Consider the following 24,834-nt stretch of genomic DNA (forward strand, 5'->3'; position numbering starts at 1 on the left):
GCTGAAGGCTGCATCAATACTCCTGACAGATGTTAGTTCAATCTGGCTGACAGGGATGAAGCTAGCAGGAGCCCTAACAGGCCTGCTTTCGTATGTATTTATTGTTTCACAGTGAACTCCTTCAGTCCATGTTTCCTCATTTTGCTGCTGCCTCATCATGAGGAGCAGTAGATACCGCCCCTCCCCTTTTTTCAATAGGTTGGAGGAAAGAGCTCTTGGAAGAAGGAGGGGAATGAATGGAATGAAACCAGGTAGCAATGAAGGAGAATAACCCTTGGAGACCTCCAACCATATTATTAAGCAGTAGGCATCAAAGCCATTTGTTACTGCCTAAAAAATAAAATAAAATAAAACAGATCAATGGAGTGGACTAGACAAGGGAGAATCAGAAAAATAATCTAATTCAATAATCCAGTTTTCAAAAAACTGAAAAACATAAATTACTTAGAAAAGAGCTCCCTATTTGATAAGAGCTGCTTGAAAAACTGGAAAGCTGCCTGGCAGAAATTAGGCCCAAACCAGCATATTATACTCTATTCTTCATTAAATCCAATCATTTTCCCTTCTCCATCAGCAGCTTGTTTGGTTTCAACTCCAGGGAACATTATGCCTCACACAGTATAAGCTGTTCACATGAAATCTCATCATCAGGAAGACTGTCAGGTTTGGGGGGTGGGGTTGATTGTCAACAACTTCTCAATTCCCTCAGCTGTCTCCCTCTTTTGATTGGAGGGTTGGAGAATGAAATGATAAACTCGTCATAAAACCTTCCCTTGGCAGCTAAATGGCCTGGTGGATAGAGTGCTAGGTTTAGACATGGGAAAAATCTGAGTTCAAATCCAACCTCAGACATTTACTAGCTGTGTGACTCTGTCTAAGTCACTTTACAAAACCCCTTGCACCCAACTAACTAACTACCCCCCAACTCCTCTGCAAATGTGGAGAGTCTTTTGGGGTTGAACATAGCATATACAGTCAATTTTTTTTCAGTGATTTCATTAATTTTGTTGACTGTTTCCTCTTCTACTGACTTTTTAAAAAAATTGTTAAAAAGAATGACTCCTAGGACAGAGGGAGGAGAAGTGATGGACATTTAAAAACAGAAAAGAAAGCAATAAACATCTTTTTTTAAGTCAATTGCTTCTAAACCCTTAAATTCATTTCAGATGACTAGAACCCCCTGAATTATAAAATTTCTTATTTTTTATATTTGAAGATAAGGTATGGTACAAGGGAAATGACTTTGAATTTAGTCAGAGGATATGGGTTCAAATTCTGGCTCTACCACTTCTTGTCTATTTGACCTTAGAGTATTAATTCAACCTCTGGGTCTCTACTGCCTCATTTATAAAATGAGAGAATTAGATGAAATTACCTTTAAGATTTCTTTCAGGTCTCAATCTGTGATTCTCTATATATGCCTAAATAACTGATCCATTAGTCCATTAGTCAATCAGTCAATAAACACCTGATAAGAAAATACTAAGTACCAAGTCTGGTACTAAGGACATTATTATAAGTATTTTGCACAGAGATGGCAAATGGACTAGGGATTGGTACCAGACTTGAAAAGGAGAAGAGATTGAACTGCTTTTGTGAAATGACACTGTATTTTGAAGGATGAAAGCTTCTCCCTTAAGCAAAGACAATCTTATTTTTTTTAAATAAAAGATTTCTTCCAGAGATTTTTCTGTGAGCCATGAAATACTACACTCTCCAAAAAGAACTGAATTGAAGGACATCCAAAGGACAATGGCAGAGTACATCAGGTCATGAACAGGCTGAAACATGCTATAAATGGGGGAAAGTGGCATAAAAGATATCCTCAGAGAGATGTATGATCAAGGGGGGAAAAGGAAGGTTGATCACATGTTGAGAAAGAACAATAACTGATGGATTGCTCATGTACTTTACTGTTATCCTCATAATGTCAAAAGAACTCAAGGAAAACTCTTAACTCATTGGTGAAGGGCAGGTTAATATACTGTCAGATGACTCCTTTCCAGATCCCTGTGATTTCTAGTCAAAAACTACCTCGACCAAAGTTCCCTTCCCTGATCACCACTCCTTGTTCTCTCATACTCATTTAGGTTAGACCTATGCTCTCCTCACTTTTCTGTTGTGCCCTCTGGAAGTCCAATTCTGTTATTATCAGTTCACTGTCATATTGAGCCTGTGTCCTTACTCGAGAAATTAAATTGTCTCTAATTTCTTTTTATTTCTAATTCTGATGCACAAACATAGGTTTGGAGCCCAGAATTGAGGCCCAGAATTTGGAAGTGACTTATCCAGAGTCATACAGCTAGGAAACATCTAAGGGCAGGAACTGACTAGGTCTTCCTGATGCTGTCTAGTATTTGATCCATGACACCATATTATTATCATCTTCCAAAGTTCTTTGAAGTCAGGGATCTGTGTTGTTTTTCTCTTTATGTTCCCAACAACTAATATCATAAGTGCTTAGCAAATTCTTGTTGAACTGAATTGAATTGGGTAAACTCAGCACACAGGGAGGCTCAGCACACACATAAGTTCTGGAAGGTTTTGCTAGTGAGGCTCAAGTTCTGGCAGTCCTATCAAGCTGGGAAGGGATCCTGTCAAAGTCTATTGATGGGTTGTGTGTCTATAGTCCAAAAATCAGTCAGGCTGTATTTGTATCCCATCATCCTTGAGCCTGCCACAAAGTAATCATCTGGCTGATTCCAGCACGTCTTAAATGCCATCTGTATCAGAGAGAAGCTGTAATCTGCCCAGGAAGAGGGTAGATACACTTAATAAATTATAGCTCTTAGAAGTAATAATAACAGTGTACATTTATATAGTGCTTTAAATTTTGCAAAGGGCTTTATAGAGATTACCTCATTTGATTCTCACAATAATTCTGGTTACTATTTACTAATTAAATTTTAAATTACTAATTAATTCTACATTACCAATTAATCTTATATATGGGGTAACTAAAGCTATGAGAGGTTAAGTGACTTGCCCAGGGACACACAGCCAGTAAGTATCAGTCTGGATTTGAACTCAGCTCTTTTTCACTCTAGTTTCAGTGCTCTTAAACATTATATACACTTAGCTTCTTCTAAGCACTGGAGTACCAAAAGTGCCACGATGTAATTATACTTTGGACAAAATTTGCTATTTCTTTCAAGACCCAACTGAGGGGAATCTCCTCTGTGGAATCTACTTGTCCCCCTCAGATGAAAGTAATGCTTTCCTCCTCCAGTTTCTAAGAGTGCTTTGTATAGTCCTCTGCTTTTTACTAGCCCTCACTCTTGTTGGTATCAGTCATCTGCGTCTACATCTTCTACTCCCCTGCTCTACCATTCTGCTGCCAGAAACTTGAGATCAAACACTATGGCAAATCTACCTTCGCATCCTCAGCCTCTGGTATGGGTCCTTGTTCAGAGGAAGATAGAGGAAGTATCTGGACCTGGAATCAAGAAGACTTGAGTTCAAGTTTTGCCTTAAATTCTGATTAGAAGCAGTTTACTGGTGTATAGAATAGACTCCTGACCTAGAGTTAGGTAGACCTTGACTATAATCCTGCCTTCAATACATAATTAGTTATGTGATATAAATATTAACTAGCTAATGTTACCTTGGTCAAGTCATATAACTTCTCTCAGACTCAGTTTCTACAACTGTAAAATTAGAATAATAAAATTAACTTTCTTACAAGAATCATAATAACAATAATAACTATATCTTATATGGCGACATGTAGAGAGTGCAGTAGATAGAACACTAGACCTGGAGTCAGGAAAACTTGAGTTCAAATATGACCTCAGACACTTAACTGTTGACTCTAGGAGGCATATCAATTAAACCTGTTTGCCTCAGTTTCCTTATCTGTAAAATAACGTAGAGAAAGAAGTGGCAAACCACTGCAGTATTTTTGCCAAGAAACCCCCTCCCCCCAATAGGGTGCCAAACAGCTAGACTTCACTGAAATGACTGATTAACAAAAGACTTTATGTGGCATTTGAAGATATTCAAAACACTTAATCCTTACAACAGGCCTGTGTGGTAGATACTATTATTATCTGCATTTTGAAGATGAGGAAACTGAGGCAGATGGAGGGTAAGTGACTTGGACAAGATCATATTCACTTAGTCAATGAGAATCTGAGATGAGATTTGAATTCATAGCTTCTTGACTCCAACTCTAGCACCATATCCCATCAAGACATTTAACTGCTATTGTTGTTGCTGTGATGACCAAAGAAGGTAACTACAAGATGCTTTGCAAACCTTAAAGCACCATAAAAATGCTAGCTATTATTAGATGCTTCATGAATGTTCACTGAATTGAATACTGAAGCTTTGAATGTACTAGGAGCATCGTTAAACATAGTAACAGAACACTGGCACCTGCAAATTGGTGTCCTGGGGTTGGATGAGATCTATGATGGCTCAAAGCTCTGATTACTGCCTTTTTCCCTATTGTAAAATCATGACGCTACAGATTTAGAGCTGGAAGGAATCTTAAGTTATCCTATTCATTTCCTCTCCTCTCCCCTCATTTCACAGGTGAGTAAGTAGAGGGGTTGCAGTTTCTCCAAGGTCACAGGGTATTAAGTGACAGGCCAGGGATTTGAACGTGATTTCTCTTACTAGACACAGTACTCTTCCTATTGTGCCCTACTGCCCATTTTCTTGTTAGTCCAGGGATGTGTGAATTGGAATCATTTTTGCTTTAATTTAAATGTTTCAGTGGCCATAAGTAGAAATTTATTAGTCAGCTATGTGATTTGGGGCACATAGCTTTCCTCTTTGGACCTCATTTTTCTTATCTATAAAATGAAGAGGTTGGAGTAGTAGGAGTTGTTAGCTTTTTTTTTTATGTATCCTGGAACCTTTTGGTAGTCTTGTGAAGCTTCTAGATAATTTTTCAGAAGAATTTTTTAAATGTATAAAGGAAAATACATAAGATTACAAAGGGAATAATTATATTAAAATAGTATTTTCTATCTACCAGTCTATATCTATGTATCATCTATCTTTGATCTATCTATCCAGCTATCAATCTCTATCTTTATATATCCATGTATAATCTATCCATCCATCCATCCGTCTATCCATCTATCTACCTGACCTTTTCCAGCTCTGACATTCTCTGAATTTAGCAGAGCTCTCTCCACCATCAGTCCTACTGGATGGTCCTGGACAGCTTGATGATATACTGTGGTTATTTCCTAACATGAAAGACAATTGGTTTGCATAGTGTAGAAGCCCAAGTTGAGGTCCTTCTTCTTAAACATTAGCAGAGCTCAAGAATGACAGTATGGATTTATCATATTTTCAAAGTGACTTATGATATACAAAGCACTTCCCTTTCAACCCCAACTATGAGTAGGTAGTTTAAATAGTCCTAGAATCATAGACTGTCTATGGGCCATCAAAACCCACCACCACTCCCTTGCTATCCTCTGATGGTGACACTCCTATAAAAGATAAAAAAGGCATCAGCAACAGGTGGAAAGAACACTTCAGTCAGCTTCTCAACCAACCCTCTTCAGTCGACCAAAGCGCCCTTGACCAGATCCCCCAAAACCATTGAACAACTTGATGTCCCTCCTTCAATAGAGGAAGTCCAAAAAGCCATTAAACAAATGAATGCAGGCAAGGCACCCAGTAAAGACGGGATCCCAACCGAGTTGTACAAGGCCTTAAATGGAAAGGTGCTCCAGGCATTCCACATAGTGCTGACCAGCATATGAGAAGAGGAAGACATGCCCCCAGAACTCAGAGATGCCTCCAGCATAGCCCTATACAAGAACAAAGGCTCACGAGCAGCCTGTGACAACTACAGAGGCATCTCACTACTCTCCACTGCTGGAAAGATCCTCGCCTGTGTTATACTCAACAGACTCCTTTATCTGTTTCAGAGCAGAACCTGCCTGAATCACAATGTGGCTTCCGACCAGATCACAGCACCATCAACATGGTCTTCACGGTGAAGCAAATGCAGGAAAAATGCCTTGAGCAGAACCTGAGTCTCTACATTGTCTTCATAGACCTGACAAAGGCGTTTGACACAGTGAACAGGGACGCATTGTGGGTGATCCTTAGCAAGCTCGGTTGCCCAGCAAAATTCCTCAAACTGATCCAACTCTTTCATGTCAACATGACAGGGGAAGTCCTATCTGGTGGAGAGACTTCCGATCACTTCAACATCTCCAATGGCGTGAAACAAGGCTGTGTCCTCGCTCCAGTACTATTCAACCTATTTTTCACCCAAGTATTACGACATGCTGTGATGGATCTAGACCTGGGCATCTACATCAAATACGGACTGGATGGCTCACTATTCGACCTTCGCTGCCTGACTGCAAAAACAAAGACAACAGAGAGACTCATCCTGGAAGCTCTCTTCCCAGATGACTGTGCTCTCATGGCCCACCAAGAAAATCATCTCCAAACCATTGTGGACAGGTTCTCCACCACAACAAAACTGTTTGGCCTGACTATCAGCCTCAGCAAAACAGAGGTGCTGTTCCAACCTGCACCAGGGAGGCCAATGAACCAGCCTTGCATTACAATCGATGACATGCAACTTTCTAAAGTCAACACTTTCAAGTACCTGGGCAGCACCATTGCCAACGACGGGTCCCTAGACCATGAGATCAATGCCAGGATCCAAAAGGCCAGCCAGGCACTCGGGCCACTGCGCTCCAAAGTCCTCCAACACAGAGGTGTAAGCACTACGACGAAGCTCAAAGTGTACAAAGCAGTGGTCCTCAGCTCGCTCCTGTACGGTTGTGAGACATGGACACTGTACCGGAAGCACATGAAACAGCTGGAGCAATTCCACCAACGCTCCCTCTGGTCAATCGTGAGGATCCGATGGCAGGACCGTATCACCAGTCAGGAAGTCCTCGACAGAGCCAACTCCACCAGCATCGAAGTCCTGGTCCTCAAAACCCAGCTACGATGGTCTGGACACGTCATCCGCATGGACCCACAGCAAATACCAAGACAGGTATTCTATGGTGAACTGTCAGCTGGACTCAGGAAACAAGGCCGACCAAAGAAAAGATTCAAGGATCAGCTAAAGTCCAACTTGAAGTGGGCTGGCATCACACCAAAGCAACTAGAACTCGCTGCCTCTGACAGAAGCAGCTGGCGAGCCCACATTCACCATGCCGCCACCACCTTTGAAGATGAGCAACATCGACGTCTTGCCGCTGCGCGTGAACGCCTACACCAGGCCACACCTGCACCTCCCATAACAACGGGCGTCCCATGCCCCATGTGCCACAAACTGTGCGCCTCAGCCTTTGGACTCCAAAGCCACATGAGGGTACACCTTAGATGAAACTGCACAAAGACAATAGTCATTCTCGATCACCGAGAGACTACTATATATATATATATATATATAATCATAGAATCTATCTTAGAGCGACTGGAACTCAGAGAATCTAGCTTAATCCATATTGAGTGGGCATCCCATCTCCACACCAGTAAATCTAGTATACTTCAATAAGTAGCCAACTAGCCCCTACTTAAAGACAGCCAGTGAGGAGAAGCTCATTGCCTATTGGGATATCCCAAAATAATTTTGGAACTCCCTAATTATGAGGAAGACTATTTTTTCCTTATATTAAACTTAAATTTACATCTTGTCCCACTTACCCATTGCCCCTATGTCTATACAACTAGAGGACATGTAAAGAGGAATTAGAACAGACACAAAGAATTGAAATGACTTGCCCACCATGCTCCAACAGACTAATAGTAATAATATTTGAGTTCCAAAATCTATATTATGCTACTTCTGACTTTGAATTCCTAAAATTCAACTCTAGAATTCTTTGTGCCAGCAAGAGATGGCAAGAAGGGGTGCTGTTTGACAAAAGAAACCAGCAGCTACATCCAGAAGTGTACAAGTCATTAGTGATTCAATCCCTAAATAAAGGAAGGAAAATCCAGACAATGGTCCATGGCCCTGAATAAATGAGCTCATTAGATGAATCTTAATTAGTATTTAAAGATCTTTTCTCCAGGGGTGTTTTTTTTTCTGGAACCCACAGAGCTTGCATAGGGGAACCACTGTTAGTGAATTAGGACAACCTGGACATGTCAATCAATGAAACTTACAACAACCTGTCATAGACTAGGAAAAGAATTCTAATTTATGGGAAGATTTTCTTGGCATCAAAGTCTGAATTATTTCTATTTATAACTTGCCTCAATCCTTCCTTGGTTTTTTTCACTTTGGGTCAAGCAGAACAATTCTTACCAGTCTTCTGTTTGAGAAGCCTTGAACACAGTGATCATATTCCTCCTACCTCTAATCTTTTCTTCTCCAGGATAAACTTTCCAGCTCCTTCAGTCAAACTTAATATGATATGGTCAACCTGATCATCCTCTTCAAGTCACTCCCTAGCTTATCAGTCTCTATATTAAAATGTAGTACCCAAAACCGAAAAAAGAAATATTATCTCACCAAGGCTTCCAATTTCGTTGAAGAAAAGAACTTACATTCATGAAGCAATTAGAAAATAATACAAAACAGGCTATTATCAGGGAGCATTCACAATTATTAAGAAAGGGTTTTGAGGTTTTAAGAACTTTTCACAAATGATCTCATTTGCACCTCTGAGCCACCCTATGAAGTTGGCTCTACACATATTATTATCTTCATTTCACAGATAAGGAAACTAAAGCTCAAAGAGATTCATAGGATCATAGATAGAGTTAGATGGAATCTTTGGGAGTCATCTAGTTCAACCTTTTTATTTTATATCATAGTTGAGAAAATAGGGGCTAAATGACTTGCCCAAGGTCATATAGGTAGTAAAAAGCGGAGGGAAAATTTAAATGTAGCTCCTTAGGTAGAATAGTAGATAGAGCATTCGAGATGGAGTCAAGAAGACCAGAGCTCAAACCCTACCACAGATACTTCTAACTGTGTGACTTTGGGCAAAGAACTTAATTTCTGTTTGCCTTGGTTTCCTCAATTATAAAATGAGGATAACAGCATTTACCTCAAAGGGTTGTTGTGAGAATCAAATGAGATAATATCTATAAAGTGCTTTGCATAGTGTTTATTTCCTCTCTTCTGATTCTAAAACCAGTATTCCTCCTCCCCACCCCCCATTGAGTGGCTTGCCCAAAACTATAAAACCAGAAAGTGTTAGAGGTGGAATTTGAACCAGTCTGTTTTCCACCTCTAAATTCAGCCTTTCCTCTTCTCTACCCCCATGATACCATGCTCCCAGCCAAGGTAGAGAGAGCTCTGACTTGGTAAAGATCTCTTAACTGAGAAAGACATATGAGTGTTTCCAGCATGTGGTATGCAGTAAGAACTTATATGCTCATTGAATTGAAGTGTAACAGGGATTCGACTTGTTCTGTTTGGGCTCCTTGGGGTGGAACTAAGAATAATTAGTGGGAGTTGCACAGGGGCAGATTTCAGCACATAGTGAGGAAGAAAACAAAACTCCCTAGCAATCTGAGCTAGGGAAAAGTGGAATAGGGCTGCCTCAGGAGGGAGTGGGTCTGCCCTCACCAGGGGGTTTTGAGCAGTGTCTGGATAATTGTTTGTTGTGGAAGCTGTCAGAGAGATTCTTCTTCAGGCATTGGTTAGACCAGAGAGCCTCAGAGGCCACTTCTCATTCTGAGATTCTGCACTTGAGAGGAAGAGCTGAAGGCAAAGAATAGAATGAGGATGTGAATTGCCCCCCCCCCCCCCAACCCCAGCCCAAGCAGAGCAGAGAGAGACTACCAAGGAACAGTGCTAAAACTCATCAGAACAAAGGTGCTGAAGAAGAGCAAATTCAAATAATTACCTACTCAAGATAAATGGCCTTGTCTTCCCCCATAATGGAAACAGTAATAGCCTGAAAGGAGAAACAGTCTAGTCCCAGGTAGAGGAAAGGATGCACCAGGGGGAAATGAGGTGCCTTGAAAAGTCTGCTAGTTAACAGCAGCCAGCCCCCATCTCTTTACTGCTGTTTCAAAGCACGAAATCACACCCTCACCTCCTGTAATGAATGGCATAATAACTAACTTGCTGTCACTAGGCAACTGTCCATGGTCCTTTTTTATTGGAAGATTGATTTTGGGTTTTCTTTCAGCATTTCATAAGAGCACATGCCAATATTTTCTAATAGATGGTCTGGGAGGAGATAGCAGCCAGTCAACAGATAGGTCAACTCATGATTCACTTCTGACAATAAGATAATTTTGTGACAGGAGACAGCACGAGATACTGTATGTAGGTGAAAATCCAGCATGCCCTATCATCTTCTTTGGGAAAATTCACACAGCTTATTTGTGTTTCTCTGCATGGGGCTCCAGAGAGACATGGGGAGAGAGGAAGAAAGCTTTGTCGGGTATCTTTAAGTCTGCTATTGTGGAGCATCTTTGAGTCTGCTAATCAGTCAGTCAGTCAGTCATTCAATCAACAAACAGAAGTGGTGGTGTAGTGAATAGAGAGCTGCCCTTGGATTCAAAAAAGCCAGTATTCAAGTCATGCTTTTGGCACCTGAAAGATGTGACCCTAGCGAAGTCTCTCAGCCTCTCAGTGTCCTCCAGCAATTCTCCAACACACTATAAAGATACAAAACTGATGTGTATGGTAAACATTTACTCAAGGGGAGGTCTCCACAACATGGAAGTTAGAAATCTGTTTAAATAAATAATGTGCTGGGGGCTTCTAAGTAGTGTAGACTTAAGAGGAAAGAGAAGATGGGGAAAGTGAATCACCAGTTCGAGCTCTGTGTAAGCCCAGTTTTAGATCTAGAAGAATACAACAAGAGCAATAATGACTTCCAATCTATTTGGAGAGTTTGTTGACCGCATAGAAACCAATGCTGTCAAAAGCACACTCATATTCAATCATTAAATAAGCAGCTATAAATTAATCACCTATTTATTATGTGTTAGGCCCTATGCTAGATATTGGGAAGTCTGGGTGATTTCAGTCCTATATGACTCTTCTTGACCCTATTAAGGAGGGGTTTTCTTGGCAAAGACAGTGGAGTGGTTTGCCATTTCTTTCTCCAGCTCATTTTACAGATCAGGGAACTGAGGCAGACAGGATAAAGTGACTTGCCCAGGATCACACAGCTAGTTTGACATTTCCCTCTCCAGCTCATTTGATACATGAGAAAAAGGAAACAAGCATGGTGAAGTGACTTACCCAGGGTTACAAAGCTAGGTTTGGCATTTTCTTCTCTAGTTCATGTTTTAAAATGAGGAAACTGAAGAAGCCAGGGTTAAGTGACTTGCCTATGGTCACACAGCTAGTAAGTATTTGAATCTATATTTGACTCACAGAGATGAGTCTTGATTCCAGGACCAAGGCTCTGTGCATGATGGCACCACCTAGCTGCTCCTGGGATGTTGGGATTCAAAGTCAGAAAAGCCATAATCTCTAATCTCAAGGATTTTATTATCTACTGCCAAAGGGTCAGAGGATTATAGGTTGAGAGTTGGAATAGGTCTTTGAGGTTCTTGAGTCTAACCTTTCATTTTATAGATGAAAAAATTGAGATGTAAAAAGTGAACTAACTTATCCCAAGTAAGAAACTAGTAAGAATGATGGACAAAATTTGAATCCGAGTCTTTAAGACTTGAGGTCCAACTCCTGAAGGACTTATGAGAAAGAGTGTTATCTACATTGAGAGAAAGAACTATGGGAGAAGAAACATGGAAAAAAATATGACTTATCACTTGTATACATGGGGATGTGATTTGGGGTTTTGGCTTTAAAAGATTGCTCTATAGCAAAAATGAGTATTATGGAAATAGGTATTAAGTGATAACATTTATATAACCCAATAGAATTGTTTGTTGGCTCTGGGAGTGGGGAAGGAAGAGAGGAGGGAAAGAAAATGAATCATGTCAAAATGAAAAAAATCTTTAAAAATAAATAACTAAAAATTAGAAAAAAAGACTTGAGGTCCAAGGCACAGTTAGGTAGCAGTGGATAGTCAGGTCTAGAGTCTAGAGGTCTTAGGTTTAAATCTGGCCTCAGATATTTCCTAATTGTATGTCTCTGGGCAAGTCACTTAACCCTAATTGCCCAGTCCTTGCTGATCTTCTGTCTTAGAATTAATTCTGAGCCAGAAGGTAAGGATTAAAAAAAAAAGATGAGGTCCAGGTCTTAATACTATTAGACCAGAGGTCTCGTACATATTGGCCCACAGCACTCTTGAGGGCTGCCCAAACCAGATTAAAATATAACCGGAAAATATTTAACAAAATGAATAAAGTACAACCACATAGATAGTGTTGCATCATCAATAGGTAGTCAGCAGGGATCTTCCATATAAACGAGTGGCCCTTATTTTGATTTGAGTTTGACACAACTACAGCACACCATGTTGATATAAGTGGACACCTGCTCGCACCTTACCAGCACTCTTGGATCCCAATGTTGTTTTCATGAAAAGAAGACCCAGAAATTCAAGCCTAGCAATAAACATGAACTGAAGCCTGAGGAAAAGTAGGGCCTTACAGGAGTTGGAGCCTTTATAAACCCACCAATCTTGGGTCAACTGGCTCCAGGAATCTTTGAATGAACTCCTTATGCGTAGACCAAATAAAGTATCAACATATAGGCTGGGTGGAATTATTTTGTTGTCTATATACAGGTACAGTTAAGGACTTACCAGTCTTCCTAGGGATGAAGACAAGCATTTATTAAGTACCTACTATGTGCTAGGTACTCTGCTAAGTATTTCACTGATATTATCTCATCGATTTCTAAAAAATGGGTTCTTAGGTTTGTGTGTGTGTGTGTGTGTGTGTGTGTGTGTGTGTGTGTGATAGATTTCTTTGCCAATCTGAAGAAGCCAATGGACCCTTTCTCAAAGTATATTTATTTTTATTTTTTAAAACCCTTATCTTTCATCTTAGAATCAACATTGCATTTTGGTTCTAAGACATAAGAACAGAAATGGCTAGGCAAAGGGGGATTAAATGACTTGGGCAGAGTTATACAGCAGCTAGAAAGTGTCTGAGACCAAATTTGAACCAAGGACCTCCCATGCCCAGGCTTGACTCTCTATCCACAAAGCCACCTAGTTGCTCCCCTCAAAGTATTTCTAAGTGCATAAGATGAAATGAATATTATTATAAAAGAAACCAATTCCATTAAAATAGAATAAATATTTTGAAAATATTTTTTAAAGTTTGTGGACCTCAGATTGAGACCCTGTTCAAGATGGTTCTGTCATCCTTCCTCCCCCTGGGGGAAAGAGTCCAATCTGGTTCAACTACAACTATACATCTTGTACCATGACCAACTATAAGGAGAAAAATTTCTTTCAAGAACAGAAAGTATACTCCTGATTCCAAGCACAATCTCCTGTGAGAAAGAACAAGCAGTCTACTTGCCTTTCTTCCCTTTGATGACTCAAACATGCTTTTATGAATCATCAACAATTGTTAAGCATAGAATAGAAACTTTGGAACCATGGGCACAGTCATGATGGAAGTCATTTTGTTTCATTTATTTTTAAAAATCCCCTACCTTTTGTCTTAGAATTAATACTCTATATTGGTTCCAAGGCAGAAGAGCAGTAAGGATTAGGCAATAAGGGTTGTGTCTCAGTTTTGAACCCAGGACCTTCCATCTCTAGACATGGTTCTCAATTCACTGAGATATCTAGCTATCCTCTCAATTAGTAATTTTTTTTAAAAAAAGAGGACAGTGGTAATATTTAAGGTCTTGGTTTAAGAAAGTTGAACTGTTTCTCCAACAAACATCGGTAAGTCAATCCTGCCCTCAAAGAGCTTACATTCTACTTTGGGGATACAAACAGACATGTAGAGAAATAAATACAAAGAACCTGATGTTTCTGAGTATGGCTGATAATCTCTTACCATGGCTAGTGGGATGACGCCAATCAAATCCTTCTGGCTCACATAGATTTTAGACACCCCCAGGTCCGAGGTGGTCTCTCCAGGGTATTCAACCTGCCACGTGACTAGCTGGGTGGCTGGTAGGTCACTCAGCTCTTCAATTTCTATATCGATCTGCATGACCTCATTGGATTGACCATCCGCACTGGGGAGAAAGATAAAAGAAGAATCATGATGAGTCATCAGGGGTGAATGTGGGGTTCGAATCGGTGACATCACTGTGTCTGTTAGAGTTTGTGATAACATCACCTCTTGTGACATACAAATAAGAGATTTAATCATAAAATCAACAAAGTATCTGTAGTCTCTTAGTAACCAACATTAGCCCAAGATCTCTCTATTCTCAGTTGGATTGTTTGTCTTCCTGAGAGCTACAATTTACATTAGGATAAACATAAGGAACAACAGTAAAAACTCATATTCATGAAATATATGAGAGTGGGCATATTTCTTTTTTTTAACATCCTAAGGAAGTATCATCATTCTGCTTTTTCCTCTGCTTTCTCCAACACCCAAATAGTTGCCATGATTGCCATTTCTGTCCCCAGAAAACTTTTTGCATCAATCACCAATCACTGTATTCCCATTCTCTCATTCTCCACTATCCTATGACAGGTATCACTTCTCATCTGAACTTTTTACAATAACTTCCTAATTGGTCTCCCTGCCTCAGGTATCTCCTTTCTACAATCCACATTGCACTTAAAAGAAAATGGACATTTGAAAAACACAGTAGTTGCCATTTCACTCCTCTATTCAAAATTCCTCAGTGGCTCCCTATTGTCCTGAGGACAAAATACAAAATTCTTAGCCTGGCATTTAAAGTTGTCCAAGTATTATTCCCACTTATTTTCCCAGTCTTGCTTCATATTATTTTCCTTTACATACTCTATTCTAGTTAATCTTTTCTGTTATCTCTTAGCCAACAAACAATGAAGTATATTTTCCCAAAACATATGATGCACAGAATTTCATTTCTTCCTTACTATCTCTGCACAAGTGGTCTCTCCCATGTCTGGAATTCATTGCTTTCTCACCTCCACCTCTTGGGATCCCCAGCTTCTTAAATAGCTCATCTCAGATGGCAACTACTCTCTCAGACATTTTCTCTCTGATCTTGGACAAGTAATTTGAGCCTCTAGAGTTTCTTCATCTGTAAAACGAGTGAACTATAGAGCCTCTGAAGGTTCTTACAGTTCTAGGTAAATGATATTAAGATCTTTGGAGAAGAATCTCTGACCCTCTTATTTACTTATCTGGTTTAAGAAAAGAGTATCCTAGACTGGATCAGAAATTCTTAATTTGGGGTTAATGAATTTTCTTTCTAAAAAATCATACAATTGTATTTCAAAGTATTTAGTTTCCTTTGTTAACCTATATATACTTTATGTTCATGTATTCAGCATTAGTCTGAGAAAGAGTCCATTGGCTTTACCACAGTGCCAGAGGAATCCATGCCTCAAAAAAGCTTAAGAATCTCTGAACTAGGTGGTGTCTTTGGAGGTCCCTTCCAGATCTGCACTGAGGATACTATGATTATTGACCTTCTCATAGGTGCCACTGCCAGGGGTTAATTCACAGTTTTTTTCCTGTCTGCACTGATGCATGTTGGGACCTCTGATGAGCCTTATTCTGCCTGTACATGGTTCCTTGTTCATGATCTTTTCAATGTTTAGTTTCACCTTGGTCTTGATTCTCCTTTATCTAGGAGAAAATCCTATCCAGACCACCACCTCCACCATAGTATACTGTAAACCTTAAAATTTCTTAGACTTATGAATGTTGGAAATTTCCCCATTGGGAAATTTCATACTTGAAAAATTTCCTACTGATAGTAAGAACTCTATTGGAATGTGAAACTTCTTGGCATGGGAGGATCCTTCTCCTCCCTACTTAAGACTACTTTAGGACAGAAACCTTTTGCTAAACAATGGAAAGAGCTTTGACCTATGCTTAAGCATAGAACAGGAAGTTCTTTGAGTCATGATTGATTTTAGAATTGATACAATAGAGATACTTGGAATGACAAAACCAGGTCTTGGAACTTACAATCTCCATCCTACTCAGAGTAACAGGATTTAGGAAGGGCTGCAGCAAGGATCAAGATTTAATTATTTGAGAATATGACCTTCAACAGACATGTGCAAAGGAAACAGACCTCTGGGCGGTCCTGGGTTAAGCTAGAGCCACCATTGGCACAGGGGAGACATCGACAGTGATTGGTAGATGTGAGAACTGAGGGGAGGGGACTTAGATGGTTTGCTTAAAGATAGCTGGGTCTGAGGACTCCAGGAGGAGAGAGGTTTTGCTCTGAAGGAGTCTGAGAGGAGAGAGGTCCTGGAGGGAGAGCTCCTGGAGAGATCTGAGAGGAGGGCTTGCTCTGAAGGAGGCTGGAGGTGGAGGCCCCTGAGACTGTTTCTCCACTTTGGTCACGTGAATGATAGGGACTGATCTCTTTTCTTTGTCTCAGCTATCTAAGGGCTTGGGCCTTTGGCCCAGCCTAAGCAGAGGGGGTATTTAAGTCCTATTCCCTTCTCTCCCCTTTCTCTCTCTCTCTCTCTCTCTCTCTCTCTCTCTCTCTCTCTCTCTCTCTCTCTCTCTCTCTCTCTCTTACCTTTCTTCCTCCTGTTTGTAATTAAAAATTCCATAAAAGGTTGACTGCTGACTTGAGTTTTCATTTAGGAATTACATAGCTGAATTCCTTGGCGACCTTAAATTAATATATATCAATCTTTTAAAGTGATTTCCATATCACAATACTCCAGCCTCAGGCAGAGCAGAGAGGTGGGTGCCAAATCCCCATATATCAAAGTCTACCCTCTATGTTTAAAAAGTTAAGAAAATAGGTAAGTTTGAAATGGGTCAGATAGTTAGCAAGATGGAGAGTGCACTAAGCCTACAGTTAGCAAGACTCATCTTATTAGTTTAAATCTGACCTTAGACAGTTATTTTTTAAAATTTATTTATTTATTTAGAATATCTTTTTCCATGGTTACATGATTCAGGATTTTCCCTACCCTTTTCCCTTCCCTCTCCCAGAGCTGGGAAGCAATTCCACTGGGTTATACATGTATCATTGTTCAAAACCTATTTCCATGTTATTAATATTTGTAATAGAATGATCTTTTAATGCCAAAACCCCAGTTATATCCCCTTCGAACCATGTGATCAACATAATGTGTTTTTCTTCTGTATTTCTCCTCCCACAGTACTTTCTCTGGATGTGGATAGCATTCTTTCTCATAAGTTCCTCTGTATTGTCCTGGGTCATTGTATTGCTGCTAGTAGAGAAGTCCATTACATTTGATTGTACCACCATGTATCTGTCTCTTTGTACAATGTCCTCCTCATTCTGTTCATATCACTCTTCATTAATTCCTGGAGGTCATTCCAGTTTACATGGAATCCCTCCAGTTCATCATTCCTTTTAGCACAATAGTATTCCATCACCAACATATACCACAATTTGTTCAGCCATTCCCCAATTGAGGGTCAACCCCTCATTTTCCAATTTCTTGCTACCTCAAAAAGCAAGGGTATGAATGTTTTTATTCAAGTCTTTTCCCTTATTATCTCTTTGGGGTACAAACCAGCAGTGGTATGGCTGGATCAAAGGGCCCTCCAGAATGGTAAGATTTATTCACAATTCCAACAGCAGTGTATTAGAGTCTTAATTTTGCCACATTCCCTCCAACATTTATCATTTTCTTTTGCTGCCATATTGGCCAATCTGCTAGGTATGAGGTAGTACCTCAGGGTTGTTTTTATTTGAATTTCTACCTTAGCCACTTATTAGCTGTGTGTGACCCTAGGCAAGTCACTTAACCATTTTGACTCAGTTTCCTCTGTAAAATGAACCAGAGAAGAAAATAGAAAATCACTCTAGTATATTTGCCAAGAAAACTCCAAATGAAGTCATGAAGAGTCAGACATAGCTGAAAAACTACTAAAAAATAAAGCTTGAACTGTTTAGGAGTGGGATAATCTAGATTTAGATTATAAAATCATAATGGAATCATAGAATATTCCTGCTAGAAAGCCTTAAATCTCATCTTGGATGCTCCCTGGTGATCTTATTCCCAGGCTTTGCTTCCCTTCTATTATCCTCTGATGGCTCTCAGAGCAAAGCCTGATGTTTGAAACAGACTCTCCAAAAGGACAACACCTCCACCAAGACTTGCTACCACAAAACTTGAGCCTACCACAGATTACTTTGGCAAGCTTTTAGAAAATGTGTATTGTTGAATATGGAAGACAACATAAAAGAAAACTAGGAGAGCTAGAAATTTCAGGGAGGGGATTATAGCATCCTGAAGAGGAAATGAAGGCCAAGGAGGTGAGAATTAACCAGTAGAAGTTGGGGAAGTCGAGGGGCTGTGGTGGCTCTCAAGGTGGTACTCAGGTAGCTAATGCAACTCATGCCTCTGAAACAATTCTATCAAGATTCTAATTCTGTATTTCTGTAGCATGAATGCCGGACTCAGGCAGTCCCCATGCTAGACAGCAAAGATGCTGAAAAGCTTCTCTATCTAATCAACCCCAACTGGCACCACATAGTTCTTCTTAAGGCTTTCTGGTACATGGCAAAGAGGCATTCAGAGATCTCTGGGGTTGATGAAGACTGTGATGGATGAATTGGAGACTATTTCTTAAAAGAAGCCCATCCATGAGCCACCCCCATGGACTGAGATTAGAGGGTATAATCACCACAAAAAGGGAAAGCCACAAAGATCCTTCTCTGTCTCTGTAGTGCTGACTATTTCAATGGACCAAGGAAGATAGCCATCAAAGCATCCAACATTTGGAGAAGGAAGAGCAAAGAGATTACAGATAGAACATGCAGGCCTCCTTCTTGACTCAAGGAGAAAAGAAATTCAGTTTTTTGATAAGCATCCCTTGGGCCAAGAGCCTGGTTCTGAACAAATCCCTCAATGCTGAGTTTTTCTTTTCTTTTCTTCTCTTTTCTTTTTTTTTAATCACCCTTTAAGATACAGTAAATCTACCATTTAAAAGCCACTGACCAGAGATGTTATCTGAGGAGTGTTTGGGCCTCAGGTGACAGAGTAAGAGTGAGGCTTTGTTATCATGTTAAAGAATAAGAGAGACTTTTCTACAGGTTACCCATATACAAGTAATGGTTCACTTGAAATTGTTTTTACTGCATCTGGGTCAGACCTACATTGTAGATTTGAGTTTTGATGGGTCTCTGATCTCACTGAAGCAGATAGAAATCCAGAACTTTAACAAAGGTCAACAACCAAGGCTTTGTCTCAGGGTGCTGAAATACCTTGGAATGTGTGTGTAGGAGGACTATTCTTTCTCCCAGTAATTCTCTTCTACAAATACAGAACAGCAACTTTTCTTAAATTACAGTCTCAGGGAGTTGACTCAGAGCAGTTTAGTACTAACTAAAATTTACACAGCATTTAAAGTTTGCAAAGTGATATATATATATATATATATATAACATCATTTGAGTCTCCCAAAAATCCTGTGAAGTAATTTCCATTATCATCCCAGTATTACAAATGAGGAAACTGAGGTTGAGGTTACTTAAGTGACTTGTCCAGTGTCACAGCTAGATGTGTGTCATAGATGGAACATTGGGCTGGTTCTCTCTCCACTATCCCACTCTGCCTCTCCCCAAAATATGTTATTTTTAATTTTTTTCTCTTGCAGCTTCATTTCTCTCAAATTAATGACCTACTCTGACTACTGTGGAGCTTTCATGGCCCCCTAGAAGGAATGCTTTCAGGTCTATACTTACTTATGGCAAAGCCCTATTTCTGTGCTATGTTTTGTGAGGGATTGTCTAAAAACCCTCTCTTGAAGGGTAGTAGACCTGGACTCTGAACTTGAAATAAAAACATTCACTTCCATGTTGACTGGTGCAAGGAAACATTTCTGGACAAGCTCAGCTGTGAATTTCAGCATTTTAGAAAGGTACCCTGAAGTCTGGTGAGATTGCAAAGAATTATGCTGCTCCTTGGGGTTAATTCATGGTTTTTTTTTTCTTTTCCTTTCAGCATTGATGCATGCTGGGGTCTCTGATGAACCTCATTCTGTCTGTATATGGTTGTTGGCTCTGTAAAGTCTCCTTATGTCCTTTGATTTCATCATGGTCTTGATTCTCCTTTCCCTAGGAGGCAATCGTACACCGATCCCCATCCCCAATATGCTTGCACCCCAGCCTCAGGTGGAATACTGAAGTAGATGCCAGAATACTTTATATCAAGTTCTACTGTCCATCTTTAAAGGGTTTTTAAGAAGTGATAAACTTGAAACTTTTAGGAGTATAACCATCTAGACTTGTTATAGGATAATAATGGAATGGTAAAATATTACTGCTGGAAAGAAACTTGTAGATCATCGAGTCTAAGTCATTTATTTTAATGATGGGTAAACTGATGCCCAGAAAAGAAATGTGCTAATAACAATCAGCACTTAAAATCACTTTAAGGTTTGCAAATTACTGTATGCATTATATGATTTGATCCTCACACCAATTCTGGGAGGTAGAGGCCATTATTACCCCTATTCTACATAGGGAAAAATTACATCAGAGATTAAGTGCCTATCCCAGGGCTACACACCTAGTAAGGTCTTCTCTGCTCCAATTTTAGCTATCTGGTCACTTGTACCCCTTAGCTGCCCTAAACTCTACTAACCCTTATCTTTCTCCTAAGCTCTAGTTCCATATTTATTAATAATTAATTAATTAATTAATGACACTAACTACTTATTAGATTTTTGCCTTGAATGTCTTGTAGACATCTCAAACAACATATCTCAAGGAGAACTTATTACTCTTGTATTCTCCCAAACCAACAAAATTCCAACTTTTCACAGTTTCTATAGAGCATACCATCTTACAACCATTCATCCATTTTTTTTCAGAAACTTTTATGTCAACTACAACTCCTCTCTTACTCAGCCCACATATCTAACCAGTCAGCAAATATTGCTGTTTTATGTCTACAATATCCATCAAATTTGCCTTTCTTCTGTTGATCCCACACATCTACCACTCTAGATCATGCTCTCATTATTTCTAACTTGTTTGGTTACAGTCCTCTCCTAATTGGTCTTCATTTCCCAAGTCTCTCCCCTACCTTCAATCTACTCAATAGCAAAAATTACTTTCTCAAAGGACAGCTCTCACCATGTCATAGTCTTATTCACCAAATACTATTGGCTATCACGTTTTTGAGTTTTTTGTTTTTTAATTTTAAAAACCTTACTTTCTGTTCAATTAACAACTGTAGGACAGAAGGGCAAGGGCTAGGCAAACAGGGTTAAAGTGACTTGCCCAGAGTCACACAAACTTGCAAGTATCTATGGTCACTCTCATGAACTTTTAAAGCACTTTCAAAGTGACTCCATTCTAAGTTTTTAATCTTATTGTATAGTCCAATAGGCATTAAATATTTATTGTCTGCTACTGTCCATTTGTCTTACTTTAAAAGTGTAAAGGACAATTACAACAATTCAAGAAACATTTTCACTTTCTCTTTGTTGTGCAAAGTACTGTATTAGGGTTGGGAATTATGTTGTTGATTTTCAGTCATTTTCAGTTATCTCCAGGTCTGGGTGACCCTAATTTGGGGTTTTATTGACAATGGTACTGGAATAGTTTGCTATTTCCTTCCCCTAGCTCATTTTACAGATGAGAAAACTGAGACAAATGGAGTTAAGTTACTTGCCCAAGGTCACAAAACTCAGGCAAAACTTAAAGTCATGAAGTTGAGTCTTCCTGACTCCGTGATTGGAGCTCTATTGTTTGTTGAGCTATCTCAGGCCTGTCTTTCTTTTTTTGATCCCCTTTGGGTTTCTTGGCAGAGATATTGGAATGGTTTTGTCATTTCTTTCTCCAGGTTGTTTTACAAATGAGGAAACTGATTTAAACAGGGTTAAATGCCTTGTCAGCTAATAAGTGTCTGAGATCATATTTGAAACATTAAGATGAGTCTTCATGACTTTAGGCCCAGGGTTCCATCCACTGTGCTTTTTAGCTGCCCCAGGACTGCGGATACCAAGACTAAAACAAAAGAAGTTCTGACCTTGAGGTATTTATGTTCTACTGAAAGTGTATTTGTAGGCCAAAGAGTCAGTATATAGAAGTGGAGAGAGACAACATTGCTTCTTTTTGGGTGGGCCTGGAGGTTTAGATGTCTAGCTATATATATGAACCTCAACTAATTTTTATTTTTTAATGTTGACATTGAATGGCTAAATTGAAGAACTAGGTGGGAGATAGCATGTGGGCAATGGAAGGAAGGCTTCCTGAGTGTATCGGAGGTCTTGACTCACATCTCTCAGGCTCATTTCTGATATAATTTAAGATAAGTCACTGTAAAATGGCACGATCAAACTCCATAGATTTTCTGGTTGTTTCTAGCTCTACCTCTATGAACATATGACTCCTAAATCATAGAAGCTGCTAGAAAATATTACCAAAGCAGAAATTATTTGGGGGAGACTTCAGTATCCTGCAGAGGACTGGTGACATGTTGTGTGGAGAGAGGTGTTTCCCTGATGGCACTTACAAATGTGAATGGTGAAGCAGTCTCTTACAAGCAAACAGAAAAAGAAAAGGAAAAATCGGAACAGACAAATCAAGACTCTTAATGGCTCTGTCCTTGGTAAATACCCTGAGCCACATTCCAAACACTTAGAGCACTTTCTAAAAGGTCAGGCTGGTAACTGAAGTTTAACTTTGGGCATGGAAATTATTTAGTGAAAAAGGGCAGAAGAAGCAATTAGCAAATGCCACCTGAGAGATTCTGGTGATGGAGGAGCCAGCTCAGTGCATTACAGGCATCATCATCAGCATTATAAAAATAACTTGTAGTTATTCAATACTTCCAATTTTATAAAATGTAAGAGTTAAAATTGGTTATGGTCAAATTAAGAGTTATAAAAAGCTGTGGCAACCATTTATAATGATTAGAATTAAACTATGAGTATGTTAGTAGCTTTATTCAAGCAAAGTAGAGATAGTAAAGAGAGGGAATGTAGGAAAGAGGTAGAAAATATTGCCTAGCTAAATACCCCAAGTCTGGATTTGAGTGCCCCAGTCCACAAGTGTGAATTCAAATGCAAATCTCACCAGCCAATGAGATTGACTCTAGCCAAGCATATCACCAAACCAAAAGGTCAATGCCAAAGAGGCTGAGTCACAAAACAGTCTCCAACACAGAGTCCCTCTTTGAGCAAGAGCCACCAACACAGAATGAATTCTAATGCAGAATCTCCAATGCAGTATAATGAATGTGTGAGCCTCCAAGACCCTGAGAGAGGCTGAGTTACAAAAAGACCCCAAAGGTCCCAGAGGCTTCCCATTATTCATAGTTTTCTCCACCCATCAGCTCTCCCCCTCACATCTTAGGAACCAATCATAGTTCCTTAATTTGCATGACATTGCCCAGGGGGCAGTGCCTGTGGGATCCATTTCCTGTGAGAATTTCCTTTCTCTGAGGGTGTGAGCTTTCTTGTAAAAGGATCATTAAATGTCTGACTGACTAAGTGTGAAAGGAGGGGAACTCTGAGTTCTTGACTAATTAAGTTAAAATAAACAAAGGGGGTTTTAAATTCCCTTTCACAGAAGTGTTTTGAAAACATTGCTATTGCCCCTGAGATTCTTCAACAACTGTAGAGATAGCTTCTACAGGTGTTGGTGTCCTTGTTTTACAGATGATGAAATGGAGTTTCAATGAGATGATACATGAATAAAGAACTTTACTCAGCAAACCCTATTGGCAGCCTATCTTATTTGGTCAAGCAAAATTCTACTGAATCTGTATTTATAGAAGTCAAAGGGCCAGTATATGGGAGTGTGGAATGAATAAGTGAATGAATGAATACATTTCTGAAATGTCATTAAGTACTTCTTTTGTGCTAATAACTGAGGATACAAATAGGAAAGCAAGATAGTCTCTGCTCTAAAGGAGTTCTCCTTATAATTAGGAGAAGTGACTCAAATAAAGCTTGGCTACATGACAGATGAGAAGGCCAAGTGGTCTGAAGGATTTATCATCAGGAGAGAAGGATGGATCAGTAGGATAGAGAGTGTATGAGGCAGAATTTGAATTTATCCAGGTGTTCAACTGCATAGCCATGGCTAAACCAGTTGGGAAACTGAGTTTACTAGATATAGCACAAAAAAAGGCAGATATTTGCTGATGCCCCATGCCTCTCCACTCCATGTGCATTTCCCAGTGAGGGTGCTGCAAAGAGGCATTATCACAGGAGTCAAGTTTCTGGTGACCTTCCCTCCTTTTAAACTCCTTCATTAGCATTTTCAGCATAGAAACACCTTTTTATGAGGAAGTAAAATTGTCCATTCATTCCCTTAATAGCTATGCCTGGATCCATCATCATACATGCATTTGTCCTTTCTTGCCCTTTATTCTTTTCTTTTTATATCCTGGAGGGGATCTAATATCAAAAGGCCCTTTCCTATGTAGATCTGAGGCCTAGGGCTAGAACTTGGCTCTTTTTATACTCTATCACTACTTTCCAAAATCTGGATAAAGTTAAAATCTAAACAAGAGACCAGCAAAGGTAGACATCCAATGGAAAATAAATTGTATGGTACAATGGAAAGAACATTAGTTCTGGAGTTTGAATTCCTAGGTTCATATCTTACTTCTGACACTACCTGTAAAACCTTAGCTAAATCACTGAAGATTTCTAAGCCTCAGCGTCCTTATCTATAAAATGAGGGTATAGGACTACATGGTTTCTAAGGTCTCTTCCTGATCTAGATTTCAGTCCTATAATCTCTCTATGATAAGCCAACCAAATCAGCTAAAGAAGCTTAAGGGAAAAATGAGAAGACTGAGGAGGGTAGCCTTTAGCTGCTTTTGGAAAGTATTAGCAAAGCTGACTGGGGGTCATAAAATCATTCAATTAGCCTTGGAAGAGAAGTATCTATCTCATCCAACC

At 39.6% G+C, this 24,834-nt stretch overlaps 1 protein-coding gene across 1 annotated transcript in view; it reads right to left on the bottom strand.

The window, feature by feature from the left end:
* The window catches only part of TMEM132D (transmembrane protein 132D), a 1,072,445-nt gene that overhangs the window by 336,586 nt on the left and 711,025 nt on the right, over positions 1–24,834 (bottom strand). Inside the window, exon 4 of the mRNA XM_001378917.3 lies at positions 13,849–14,032. Within this exon, the coding sequence (XP_001378954.2) occupies positions 13,849–14,032 (184 nt within the window). The remainder of the gene's footprint in view (positions 1–13,848; positions 14,033–24,834) is intronic.

This window comes from Monodelphis domestica, chromosome 3, assembly GCF_027887165.1.
Source record: "Monodelphis domestica isolate mMonDom1 chromosome 3, mMonDom1.pri, whole genome shotgun sequence".
In the NCBI taxonomy this organism is placed as follows: Eukaryota; Metazoa; Chordata; class Mammalia; order Didelphimorphia; family Didelphidae; genus Monodelphis; species Monodelphis domestica.